General features: G+C 41.8%; 1 protein-coding gene across 1 annotated transcript in view; it reads right to left on the bottom strand.

Moving 5' to 3' along the window:
* Positions 1 to 14,547, bottom strand: part of GRIK1 (glutamate ionotropic receptor kainate type subunit 1) — a 380,233-nt gene that overhangs the window by 91,941 nt on the left and 273,745 nt on the right. Inside the window, exon 7 of the mRNA XM_023517450.1 lies at positions 8,020 to 8,163. Coding sequence (XP_023373218.1) covers positions 8,020 to 8,163 — 144 coding nt within the window. The remainder of the gene's footprint in view (positions 1 to 8,019; positions 8,164 to 14,547) is intronic.

Raw genomic sequence — 14,547 nt, 5'->3', positions numbered from 1 at the left:
TTATATATTCAAATTTGTAATCTTCACTTTATCAAAATAGAACCAATAAATTACATGTTCATAGCTAAGCAGTGGCAGAAAACCGCCCATATTTTATATAGCTCTCAGTGCCATTCCATATACATTGACATTTGGAAATAATTTTTCATTCCCATGCAGGAAATTTATTTTGGAGCAGATCAATTAGGAACTATATAAATAGTTTAAAATTATATATTAGTTCAGCAAAATGTATTAAAAGTTTGCTAGATTTTGACTTCCCGGGTTCAGTTCAGCAAGCAGCTTTTAAACGCCTGCCATGTGCAGGCTTAGTGCTCTGAGGACACAAAGATAAACTGACTTTATCTCCATCCCAGGAAAAGATCTTATGGTGTCTGAAGGTGTCTGAATGAAGTATGTTAAGTGCTAAAGTGGAGATGTACTAGAGCTATGGTGTCTACCATGGACCCATCCTAATTAGACGTTTGGGGAAGGCTTGCTAGAGACAATGAATTCTAAGTAGCCTGAGGGAAAAATGGAAAGCAGGATTCAGTAGGTTGAAAGGAATGTGATAAAATGGGTGTTAACGGACAGGTTTTAGTGAGCACAAAAGAAACACCTCTATCTCCACTGTACATGGAACAGCATGGCCGGCAGGTGAAGCTACCAGGGGGTTTGTGATTGCAAAGAGTGGAGTACCTGGACTACCCTCTATGGAGTCATTGCTTTTATGTGGTTAACATTTACAAAAATGCTGAGACTCCAGGTAGAGACTAGTTAGAGGATAGTGAGCAAGGAAGGTTGTTATAGATGTCTAGGACAGAAAGTAAAGAGACTTAATTAATCAGATGAGTGTGCTGGGGGGACGGAGAAGTCTTACCACCCTGCAGAGCCCCAGTTTGAGAGCCATGCACTATCTCACTTTAATGTCTTCACTCAAGTACTAATACAATAGCACCAAGGCACTAGAGAGGGTTGACAGGCACTCCCAAGTTTCCAGTGCATAGGAAGTGCTTCCTAAAGATGGTTCCAGACTTGACCATGGAATTAAGCATCTATAAAGAGGTCACCTGAGTGGTAGAAGTGATAGCTGAAGAGATTCCTTTGGGCAGAGCTGTGCCTTCTGTTGAGTCCACACTCTCCTGTCTTTGGAATGATACTTTCAAACCCCCTCCTTGTTGAACAGAGCTTCCAGGAGCCACTCAGGGAAATCTGAGCTAGGTCACTGCAGTTGGAGATGTAGAAGACCAATGGCTGACCCAAAAGTGAGAAAGCCACGGTAGAACATGAACTGGGGTGTGACTCCCACGTAACAAAAGAGGGCAGGACAAGAGATGGACAACTGACCTGCTGGCTGACCAAGAGAAGTGTGCTGGCTCAGGTTTAGAGGCAATCCTAGAATCTCCAGGGAAGGGATAAATGGGTGTTTTTGGAGCAGCAGATTTGAATCCAGAGCACATTGGTGGCAAGGTCCGGGCTGATAGTCAGTGGGACTGTCTAAATGGGTCAGGGGTCAGGAAGCTTAGCAGGAAAAGTGCAAGGGTCACTGGTGGAAGTCAAGGGACAGAGAAAGCAGTGCAAGTGTCCACTGAAATAGGGATCCAGTGGGTGGGTCAAAGAAAATTTTGGAGAGATGGCCCAACAGGAACTCATAGAGTCAAACCAAGCACTTCAAGAAAAAGATTTAGCTTCAAAATCTCCCAGGCCCACTGGGGTCATCAGCTTAAACTATGTGCCGAGCCCAGACAGTACAGAAATGCCCAGCCCAGTGAAAATTCTCCAGCTCTTTTTGATCCTAATATAAGGTGGAACAGCCAAAGAAGTGGAAAGAAAGTAAGCAGAGAAAGGAGAAAGAAGACAGGACACTCGTCCCCCACCACCCCCTGCTCCTGGCACTGTCAATAGAATCTTCCACCAGCCTTAAGCTCAGAGAGGGGGAGAAACTTGATACTCAACCAAGTTGGGGTTTTGATTAATAATACCTCGCACTAGATATTCCACCCATAAAGTTGAGGCCATGCTTCAACATAAAGTGACTTAGGACTGTCATTACCTTAAGTCAACAAAAAGTCACTGACTATGTTCAGATTATTTTATTGAATAATTTTAAATGGGGGAGGAGAAAAATGAATTTGCTTTGCTGTCTCAGTAGTTGTGTGTGTTTGATGTACAAGTTACATCATTGTAACTTGACAGTGGGCCTATCTTAGCAATGATAGATTCAATAGATAAAATAGTGTGTTAGGGAATTTGTTGATAGCAGGTGGCTGCAGAATGTCTAAGTGGAAATTTCCAGTAGGGAGATGACTGGATCAATTTAGACCTAAGGGAGAGGTCAGGGCTGTGCTCAAAGAAATACCTGCATACTTCTCTTGAACCAATCCTTTTCCCTTTCAGGTTTTTATGAGTGACGATCAGTTCTAAACCAACATGTCCACAAAATTCCTTCCTTAGTAATCCTTGTGGCTTTATCGGTTTCAGTCAAACCTGTCCTTTGCTGTTAAGATAAACTATAATCTGAAACATCATTTGGTCTCTTCCTCAATAACCGTGGCTTCCTATCAATGATCAATCAAATTTATATTTTAGCAGACAATTTTCAATTGTCCTTCTGTATTTACATATGCATATTTCTCACCACTTCTACAGGGGACCACTCCATCTGGGCCCAACAAGATTCCTTATGCTTCATTTGTCCTTTTGTTGTTCGCTCTACCAGAAAGACCTTTCAACCAAATTCTACTTTAAAATTTAATTCAAGCACTTTTAATGTGGGTGTTAATGGACCTAAGGTTGATTGTGAGGCCCCAGAGATGGCAGACACATTTGCATGCATTTCTGGAGATCATAAATCTATGGTTTAAATCTATTTTAATAGAGGGTCTGTGACCCAGAAAATAACCACTAACTTAACCTAAAAACCTCTGACTTCCCGTTCTGTGTCCTCTTCACTGCTCTTCCCATGGCTACTACAGCCATGTCCGCTGATTGCCCCACAGCAAGCTGGAGCTTAATCTGGACCCAGAGTAACTGTGACCACTGACAGGAAACATTTTGGCTTCCTCATCCTCCACATCCAGCTACCATTTCCCAGACTGACCCCCAAAGTATTAACACTTGCCAGGGTTTTCTGGTAGCCTATGCTACGGTCTGAAAGTTTGTGTATCCCCCAAATTCATGTGATGTATTAGGCAGTGGGTATTTGAGAGGCGAATGAATAGCATTAGTGGCTTTCTCCAAAGGCCCTCCAGAGACCCCTTCCTCCTTCCACCACGTGAGGACAAAGTGAAAGGCAGCCATCCATGAACCAGGAAGCGACCCTCTCAGAAGCTGAATCTGCCAGCCTTCCATCACGGACTTTCAAGCGTCCAGAACTATAAATTTCTGTAGTTTATATGCCACCCAGGTTATGGTATTTTGTCACAGAAACCTGAAAACGCTAAGACCCTCAGCCTGGTTGACTATCACCGAATGTCCTTTTGCCCTTCCTGAGCAATCATGTGTGTGTTCTATGATTGCAATCCCCCTCGTTCCCTGGCATCTCGCAGTTGACCTCCGGCTGCTGCCTGTCTCCACAGAATGCCTGATATCCCACTGCTGGGTCCTGTCCCCTTTCTGCAAACAACCACTCCTTCACCCTAGACTCCAACAATAATAACGATGACACCAATAACAATATAGCAAACACACTGATTGTAATTACAATATGCTTGCTATTACATATATACACGGTACTTAATGTTTATGCTTTGCTTGCTTCATTTCTCTTGACAACTACCACACATGGCATACTTTTTTTTTTTTTGAGACAGAGTCTCAATCTGTCACTCTGGGTAGAATACTGTGGGATCAGAGCTCACAGCATGAGAAATCTTCTTGCCCTAGCCTCCCGAGTAGCTGGAATTACAGGCGTGTGCCACAATGCCTGGCTAGTTTTTCTATTTTTAGTAGAGATGGGGTCGTACTCTTGCTCAGGTTGGTCTTGAGCTCCTGAGCTCAGGCAGCCCACCTACTTTGGCCTCATTAGAAGTGTGAGCCACCTCACCCGGCCAGTATACCGTTTTAATAGACGGTTTCATTTGAGGGTGTGTATTTTTCACAAGCAACTATTACATGACAAACATTTTGCTAGGCTGTATATGTTAATGCATGCAACCCCCACAAACACGGGGAGTGGGCGTTTTTGGTCCCATGTTATAAAAGACGAAACTGAGAAACAAGAAGGCTAAATGACTAAGTTCACACATACTGTAAACGATGATGAAATCTGAGGCTCTGTGTTCCCCGTGCCAGATTCAAATAGGTTGGTCTTTGGCCAGTAGCGGTGGCTCATGTGGGTAGTCCTAGCTCCCTAGGAGGCCAAGATGGAATGGTTACTTCACTTGGGCTTAGAGTAGAAGACAAACCTGGGCAAGAGCAAGAGCCCATGACTACAAAAAGTAGAAAAATTAGCCAAGCATAGTGGTATGCACCTGTGCTCTCAGTTACTGGAGAAGCTAAGACAGGAGCGTTCTGTGAGCCCAGTGATTTGCGGGTGAAGTGAGCTATGATGATGCCACTGCACTCTAACCTGGGCAGCAGAGTTGGACTTTGTCTCAGGAAAAAAAAAAGAAAGAAAGAAAGAAAAAAAGTTGGTCTTTTCTGAAAACCTTGCTCACTCTCCCATCAAAACCCGTGGCCTGGTTGGACAGGCCTGGTCCAGCCCTGACTCTGTCTTACTGAATTGTTTCTGACATTTATGTGCTGAGTGCGTCCTACAGCATTTGTATCTGCCTGCACATTACACGTGTGTGTTACTCCGTTCCTCTGGTTGTTCATTCATTTATTAACTCATTCATTTGCTTGATGTCTGCCTATTGGAGGCTGATTCTGTGCCCACCATTGTGCAAAAACTTAGGGAACAGAGACCATGCAAGGGCAGCTTGGAAGCAGACACACAAACAAATGCAGAGGCATAACAGCAGCAGCGATGGAGGTGAGGAGCTGCCAGCTGTGAGTCAGAGGCAGCAGACAGGAGCCGGTGCTTGAGTTGAAACATAAAGGATGACCCAGAGGAGGATGACATTTTAATCAGAGGTCAAGGAATTCGGTAGGAGCTTGTGACATGTCCAGGGAGCCACAGTGGGTTCAGTGAGTGCTGGGGTTGGAGCACAACACAAGGGTGACAGTTGGCACAGGGGATCCGGAACCAGATCAGTACACACTCTTATCTTGAGTGTAGGTTTCAAGTGAGTGAGGCATGAGAAAGCTTTCAATGAAGCCTGCCTTTCCACTACCATGTAGGATTTTTATTAGTAGGTGGTAGAAACTGCATCTTTTGTTTTGGGGGGAGAGGGTTATCCCTATGGTACTAAATTAATATTTACTTTTGTAAATGGAGTTCCAGGAATGGCTGTGGAGTGGGGATCTATAATCTAGTGTGCATCTGTTCAGCAAATGCCCGGACAGCTCACACTATACTGTACTCTACCATGTTTCAAACGTTCATTGACTCTTTTTTTCTAGCCAGCCTCAAACACTAGGCGTACTGATTTTTAATCACGTGTGGAGTTATCAGGAATTAGGGCACACGCAACTATCTCGGCTTGGGAAGTTCCCTTTCTGTGCTAGATTCACTCCATAAATTCAAGCTGATGACTAACTCCTTTACACTAAGCCTAATTCTGGAATTCCTTTAGAAAGTCAGAGTTTGGAACTCCCTTAGAAAGCAAGAGTTAGTAAAAGACATACTAAAGAAACGTCCAGGGGATATTGTAGGACCAATCGCCTTACTTCATGTTTCCTAATAAAACCTGATACCTATAAAGTTTTGTTAAATTATGTACTTGTACTTATTTAAGTAACCCCCTGCATTTTCTTTTTGACACATTTTAGATTGTGTCAGAATGCTCTCGATGCCAGCCCCAGGCTGGGGCATTGCTCCTGGTTACCCTGTCTCCCATCTCTCCGCAGGTACCTAGCCCCTCCTAAGGTAGCAGATGGCGTCATGACTCAGAAGACAAAAGAGAGAATGAACACAGTGGTGATCCAGGATTCAGGTGCATTTCCCCCTCCTTCCTTTCCCTCCTGACTCTGGAGCCCCAGAAACAGAAATTTGCTGTTAGGAGTGAATGAATATAAAATGCTTTCTTGCTTTCAATGTGGTCCCTCATCTTGTAGCTCATTATTTCTTTAAACATGCCTAAATGTGACTTGGGAATTTCATCTTCTTATGCAACTTAAGTACGAGTAAAAAGGTATTCTGGGGGCTGTGAGTGTTTGATCCCAAGCTTTCATGTGGCATCTGCCTCTTCTTGCACTGGTATGAGATAAAAGGAAACCGGCTGTTTTCTTGTTAAAGATCAAGGTAATCAGGAAGGCAATTCAGGACATAACCGTGATAGCCGCAGGGAGAGGAGCTGTGATGTTTTCTATTAGACCCGGTATGTCAGATTTATGTAGCTGTCAGAAAGAGTATTTCATTTCACGCCTACTTGTGATTTCTTTGTTATTGTTGTTACCAGTTTTAAATTCCTGGCTTCATCGTTCGTAAACAGATCAGGCTGTCACTAGTGGCATGTTCCAGGGGTAAGAGAATAGTGAATATTTTAGGTCTTTGCTATGTCCCTGCACTATGCTTCCCAAGGTACGAGCCTTATTCCTTATCCTTATAGTAAAGCTGTGAGGTAGATGAAGGTTTTCCCATTTTACAGATGGAAAGACAGACACAGGGTTTAAATAACTAGCCCAGGTTATATTGCAGATGAGTGCTAGTGGAGCTGGAATTTAAACCACACAGACACTGCCAGGACTAGGATGAGGTGAGAGAGGGAGGTGCCCAGGACACCGAGTTTATGGGAGAAATCCCTCTCGGTCTTGCAAGGGCAAGGTTCACATCCCAGAGTGAATGTTTCTTTAAGTTACACCCTAGTCCCAGCCTTATAGGCAACCTTTGCTTTGGAATCTGGGGACTTAATTCTGCCACATCCTGCCATTCTGGTCCTTAACCTTGTGAGCCAGAGACAACCTTCAGTGGGGAAGTAGATTAAACAGGTGAGATAGGATAGGCGGGTGCTGAAGGGCCCAGCAGAGACACAGCTCAAAGCAGATGCTATTCCTTAGCTGTCTCCCTTGTCCTTGGCTGACATTCTTCTCTGGTGCTATATTTCCTCCTATTTTTGCTTGGGGCTATGTCTCGCTCCCACCTTCTCCAGGACAGGGAAGAAAAAAGATGCTTTTCACTTGAGAAGTAAATCTCTGCATCCCACAGAGAAAACATTACAGCGGCATCCCAGAATATGGCGCACATGCAGTCGGGGCCGGCTGCTTCCAAGAGCACTATTTCATATTGTCAAGTCCAGACAAAGCCTGAGGCACATGTTGGACTCAATAGTAACCCAGGGGTACATCTCTGTATGGAGTCCCGGGATCCAGAAGAGAGTCTTGTGAAGGAGAGTCAAACTTCTTCAGAGAAAAGGAGAAGGTAGGAAATAGTCCAGGATCCTAGACATCCAGGAAGAGCTCCACCCCCCCCCCAACGCCCTGTACTCTTGCAAATCCTTAAGTGCATTAGGTAGTTCTTGACTAGGACTAGACTTTTCTGACTGGTTAATGAATTGCAAAACAATTAACCTATCATTAAGATAAACTCATCTTTCTGTTCAGTCCTATACAGCCTGAGCCTTAGGAGGCCACTGAGACTGTAGGCTGACAATGCTGGAACAATCTCTGGAACATGCCACTGGTGGACCAACCCTCCCCTTGACTCATGGACTGTGGAATAAGCACGCACAGCTCTCATGAACATGTATGGCATGCCAGCAGTAGCCAGCTAAAGTGAAGGAAGGTGAGTGTTAGGATCTGATACCTTCTTTAAATTTCTCAGCATCACATTGGAAAAGTCTTGTTGTTCTTCTAGGCAAAGTTTTGACCCTGAAATCTAAGAAGTCTGGTTATGGTGGCTTACAGGCATCATACTAACAAACCATGTGGGAAGGGCCAGGCCAAATGGACACACTGTGCTAAGCTAAGGCAACCGGGCCGTGAGGGAGCATCACTTGCCTCTTTGATCAGGTTCATAAATCTGGGTCCAAGGCGCCATGGCTTGTGTCGATGGCACTGCAGGGAGCTGACGGTCAGTTGGGATGCCCGGTGGGAGGCAATGGCCACCATGTACACGGCATCGTACATCAGAGCTGCCTCAGTCTGTGGAGGGAAACACACACACCTTCAATTCCACCTTTGCTCACCTTCCTTTACTTGTGCAATCCCTCTCCCTGCTCCCATAACTCCTATCTGTCTGATCTCAAAAGCCATTTATTCTTCAGCTGAATAGTTTTCTCCAATATCTACTTTTCTCTAAAATAATACCTCACACTCTAGAGTCAATTGTAGTCATAACTTTGCTTTGTTTTGAGTTCTTAAAAAATCATAAAAAACCAACTCAGATCAGCCACAAAAGACTTGATTCAGGGGACAGATAATTGTGGGATGTCTTTATCTGTTAAACATGGTGTCAAGATCAATCACATTGAGCTAGAAGCTATCAAAGGTCAATACTTCAGTATCAGATTTTGCTTCCCAACATTTATTTATATCTACTAGTCCATCTACTTACTGTAGATAACTAGCAGGCGATTTCCAGAAGAGGATATGTATGTTGATCACTTTTATTTGCAAGAGTTGAGAAGTCATGGAGTCAATTCAATGGCAAGTATCCTCCTGAAGAACAGTCATGTGTAACTTGCTCAAAATATGTGCCAGCATGTGCTTTCCTGGTAGAGACTGAAAGCAGTCCTTCCTCCCTGGGGCTAGGCATCTCATTCTTCCCTTCCTCATAAAATTCTTCTCATTCGCAAAACTTTACATAATACTTACAGCATTTCATAAAATATACTCCCCTGCAGTTTTCTTAGGGGATAAAGTCTTATAATATCCTCACATTTTACTGGAGATCTTTCATTGCAAGTTCAAATATGTTAGCTCATTTGAAATTTTCAGCAACCCCTCCCAAATAAACAGGACAGATAGAGATGCATAAAGATATTTATTATGGGGGAAAACTGACCTCTAGGCTAGATATTGACTTGTGGAGGGATATATAATTGGTGGAGTTAAACTTAGAATCCAGCTGAAAGATGGAAGATTATAATGTGGTTTTCCATATGAGTTGAGTTATTCAACATTCACTGTCCATTGATAGATCATGTCTTAATAGAGGTGAAAAGGGAGAACAGGACTTACTACAGCTTGCATTCTATAGATCCTCGAGGCCAGGGAATACCTCTGCTTGAAATCCTTATTATTATGTGCAATCTTTATCTTTGCATTTTTCATATATTTCATGCCATTTGTCTTTATGTCTTTTTCTGGATAAGTGTTAGAGTCAAAGGTGCTGCAGAGAACAGGGCAAGTAGAGTTGATAGCAGGGATTCACTAAAATATCTGCAAGCAGATGGGCTGTCACGAAAATGGCGTCAGCCTCAAGTTAGGGTCAGCGGGACTCTATTAAAGCAATTCAAGTTATGGTACATGTATGGCTTGGGGGGCAGGGGCAGGTGTGTCCATCACATTTCAGTGACTCAGTGTGGTGCAAAACATCAGCAGGTCATCTGCTGGAAATCTTCTGTAACCTGGAAGGAATGTTTTAACAGGACCAGAAAAACAAAGAGAGTTCTGTTCTTTGCTTAGTGGGTGTCCAGGCCTACTGGAGCCAGAGAAAAACTGACAATATGAATATGGGTTTCCTGAAGGAAGAAATTACTCTAGTGCAACCTTTAGTAACTAGCACAGTTTCTGGTACAAAAATATTATTTAAACAATTGTTCTCTGAATGAATTAATATTAAAATAATCATTTTAATTATTTATTATTATTTTTATTATTTATTATTTAATAAATATTTTAAGGCATTTTGTGAGCACTGTATAATTATAAGGTTTTATGATGTAATTTTAAGGTAAATAATTTCATTTATGCTGATGTAATTGGCATACAGAAGTTAGACTGATGGTGGTAGTGATCTCTAAAGCTTAAAAATATTTTGATCATTTCAGTTCAAGACTGATATAATCCATAATCCATTTTGTAGATGAGGAAATGGAGGCTCAGGAAAATTAAGTGATTGATACTGTGGCCTTTGCATGGCCCAGGTTTGAACCCATACCTGTCTGATTCCGGCACTTATGCTCTGCTATGCTAGTTTGGTTTAATTAGGGGAGAGTAACTATTGGCAGATTGAGACATTTGAAAACAAAATCAACAATAATAGCTGATGTTTATTGAGTACTTAATAGGTCAGGTGCTATTCTAAATCCTTTGCAGGCATTGAGTTTTTACCATAACCTTTACTCCTTTATTGACAAAGAAATAAAGAGATTTCTTGTCTCCAAATTAGTGACAAGAAAGCCAATATTCCAAACTGAGAAGTTGCTGCTAGAGTTTATGCTTTTAACAGTAAAGTTGTGCTACTTATAAACCGAGCCACTGGCCTGATGATTTACTAGTCAAAGTAGAGCCCAATAACCACTGTGCACCAGGCAGTATGAGAATTTACATGTATTATCTTCTAAAATTATAAAATTAATTTTTATAATTAAAACTTGAAATTGGTGCTATCCCCATTTGACAGACAGAGTAGTTGAGGCTTATACAGGTAGAATAATGTGCCTCAAATTATGTGGCCAGTAATTGAAGAAAGGAGGATTCCAACTCAGAATGCAAATACAGATTTCTATGTTATTATTAACATTAAGGCTATTATGGTGACTTGGACCTTTTTATCAGTGACTCTTTTTTTCAAATTATGTGTATTCATTAATTCACTGAATGACTTATTTGATAGAAAGGTGTAGGAGTGAAATACCATGACTTGACTTTTCTACAAACTTAGTTGAGAAAGAGTTTGACTTTCTTTATCAAGGTGGACTCCAATGTACCATAAAATAATTCAAAACTATTAGTCTGACCAGTGCTTTTAAAGTCTAAAGAAGAAAGCCATTTTCTTCTAACAATATGCTGCCCCTTGCTATAAACTGTTTTCTCACATGGGGAGAACACTTCCTCGTAAATACTTTATAGCACTAATAAACAACCACGGAATCTCCTCCCCTTGTGCAGTTTTGTGTTTGAGCTCTGCTTATTTAGAGCAACACCTCTCAAATCACCTTAGGAAATAGAGAACACAGTGGAAATTGGTCTATGTTTCAAATTTTCTTCTTCCAAACGTGTTTATGTTCACATTTTACATGTATTTAAAGGCAGAATGAAATCACATTGCTCAGTGTCCCTACAAAAACATTTTTTACCACCACCTGGATCATGAAATAAGCATATTGAAAGCTTTCTCCTTAACACACAATATTTTGGTTCTTACATCCATTTGCACTAGAGGATTAACTCAGTGGCCTTGGAATACTCAAACCCTGCACATTCCAAAGAAAGGACTGGCCCTAGATTTGTTCCTGGGAGGTTAGTCCTTGGCATATCCTGATAAGAGTGTCTTTGTAATCCTGGGACCTTGGGCAATGTCAGATAGTTTATGTTAAAAGGTGACTTATGGCGAATGCCTATTTGTTGGCCTTGAGCTTTGGGCTGTGCTGTTATTGGTTTGACTTCTGAAAGGCTAGAAACTGGGTAACTCAGGTCAGCTACGTGGATGCTCTATGCCTATATGAGTGACCCCAATAAAAACCCCGGACACCAAGTCTCAGGGAGTGGCACTGCTTCATACAGGTTGTCACACATCACTGCTGAGGATAAGTGCTGCTTTCATGCAACCCCACCGGGAGAGGACATCTGGAAGCACCCACCTGGTTTCTCCCAGACTCTTTGTGGCTTCTTCCTTTGCTAATTTTACTATCTCCTTTTGCTATAATAAACTGTCACTGTGAGTACGAGAGTCATCTGAGTTCTTTGAGTCCTTATAGCAAATCTACAAACCTGAGGATGGTCTTGGGGACTCTGAACACAAACCAGCGAGATGCCACCTCACCACGGTAGCAAAGACTAACAACAGGATATGACCTTACAAGGTCTGTATGCATTTCTGTTTGCCTGGCATGTAACTGTTGGAAAATTCTGGAGGAGATCAGGGTGCTGAACAGAGACCTAGTTCTTGGAAAGCAAATGAAGAAACAGCATAGGTTTCCCAATTTATCTCCAAGTATGAAGACATTTGACATTTTCTATCCAAGATAGCTGGATGAGTCGGCTTTCTAGGAGAGAAGTACTCTCCAAAATCACTAGTTTGCCTTAATTTTCTGAACTATCCCTCTAGCTTGGAGTTAAGGGTTCTTCAATTAAACTCCAAATATCATATCCATGGCATACTTGCCACTTAATAGGAACTGGCTAGCTTTTTTTTTTTTTGAGACTTGTCTCATTGAAGTAGTGAGGATTTTAGTAAGGGTGGGAGACTAGAACTTGGCCTGTTGGAGCCCCGCAGGAGAACGCAAGCTTGTGGGAGTGGTTCCCACTGAGGAAGCCGAAGTGGCAGAGGAGGCAGAGAGGACCCTGAGCGCCTGGATACCCACTACCCGGGGATGAGGCCCCCCCAGTGAAATGGGAGGTGGAGAGGGGTGGCAGAGGTCGCAAAAGCATCAGAACATACTCCCGATCCAGAAACTCAGTAATTAGGGCAGCAACCTCAGCAGTTCCTGCAAGGCCTGGCAGAGAGGTTGGTGTATTGTCTCAATGAACAAGGTACCAGCTTTTGAGAGGCACAGTGAAGAAGAAGCAAAAAGAACTACATGTAGAGTTGAAGAGTACACCAGGGTGATTTCACTGGTCACACGAGGTCACACAGGTCCCAGGTGAGGGTCTGGCTCGGGCTACATGTACAAGCCCAAGAATGTGTTTCTTAGAAACAAATGGCTTTGCCTTGGTGTTTCAGAATGTCTTTGACTTTTTTTTCTTTTGTTGACTACAATTTGGCAAAACATCAGGTACCATCAAGTAAATTCAATTCTGTGTCCTAAAGCCATCGCGTGTGTTTCCCAATTTAATTTGCAGACTAACACTTCAGAATACTATTATACAGATTTAAAGATGAGCAAACAGGCTCAGAGAAGCTAAATAACTTGCTCTGGTCACTTAGTCAAAAGACATAGCAGGGATATAAATCAGGGCTTTCCTTCTCTGCCTCTTCTCCTAAATCCAGCTGTCTGTTTCCTTTGATCACAGAAGCAGCGGTGGCCTCTCTAGGTGGGTGTTCAGAGGTCTCCCCTGCGGGTCAGGACTGGGGAGACACATAAGAGGGCAGGAGAAGGCTGTGGCATCAATTCACACTGTGAGTGCATCTAAAGAACTAGAGAGGCAGATGACAGACAGGTCACGTTTTGTCATTTCCATGACGCCTGTGCAGTATTGAATCATACAAAGTTTTGGTCCACAGGAAAGAACCCATTTGGCATTGGGCCATTCCACTACCCCAGTTTATCCAAAAGCCAACAGACTGAATCAGCTCAAATGCTAAGAAAAGTTCAAACATAGTAGAATGGAACAAAGGGGACTTTGGAAGAATCACTCTGAACTTCTGTTAATTAAAACTTTGGTTGACAAAATACTCTTTTTTTTCTATTTTTAACATGTATTTTAATAATGAGTTTCTCCGTGTTTGAACTCTATTGATTCAGTAACACTTAGTAACTCAATTTTAATCCTATTTTTAGTCATTTTTTCTTTAATTAAACACTTTGTGTTCTGTTCTGATTATTCTTAAGTCTGATTGATGTCAAGATTTTTCAAACTTGGGCATAACTGACTTCTCCATTTTTAGATTTGAATATTTTGACATATATAATATTCTTTAGAGAGATTTTAGTGAATGAAATTCTTTTTTTTTCTGGCAGTTTTTGGCTGGGCCTGGGTTTGAACCCGCCACCTCTGACATATGGGGCTAGTGCCCTACTCCTTTGAGCCACAGGTGCCATCCGTGAGTGAAATTCTTAATAGTTAAAAATATTAAAGAGGAAAGTAGACAATTAAGTAGGAAGTCAAACATAAGAGTTTTCTAATTTTTTTCTGTTTCTTATATATTGACTGGAGTAGCTGTATGTGTGTAGGGCACACACAAATACGTGACTATAACGGGTTGTAGGGAAATTTACTTTGAAGAATATTGGTATAATATGCACATATGATTTTAGAGAATGCAATTCTGTTACAGTGTAGCATTAATTAAACTTCAATAATGAGTAGTTTATGATTAATTTTTTAAAATATTGCTACTTTTAAATAATCTGTATTGTTACTAATCACACATATTTCTTTTACATAGGAAGTTTTTCTGTTTTTTCATGGGACTATTTCAGAGCTACCTGAATATTTTTCATTTAACATTCGAGTTTTAGTACAAGCTTTCATATTTATTTAATGTATCCATACTTTGTTAAATACATATTTATTGAGGGTGTACATTGTGCCAGTCCTTTTCTTTTTCTTTTTCTTTTTTTTTTTTTTTGAGACAGAATCTCACTATGGAGCTCTCAGTAGTGTGGCGTGGCGTCACAGCTTATAGCAACATCAAACTCTTAGGCTTAAGCAATTCTCTTCTTTCAGCTTCCCAAGTAGCTGAAGTCTCTACCAAAA

Source organism: Otolemur garnettii, unplaced genomic scaffold (genome assembly GCF_000181295.1).
Source record: "Otolemur garnettii isolate 467f Iridium unplaced genomic scaffold, OtoGar3 scaffold00111, whole genome shotgun sequence".
Taxonomy (NCBI): domain Eukaryota; kingdom Metazoa; phylum Chordata; class Mammalia; order Primates; family Galagidae; genus Otolemur; species Otolemur garnettii.
This window is presented reverse-complemented; position numbering and strand designations above follow the sequence as displayed.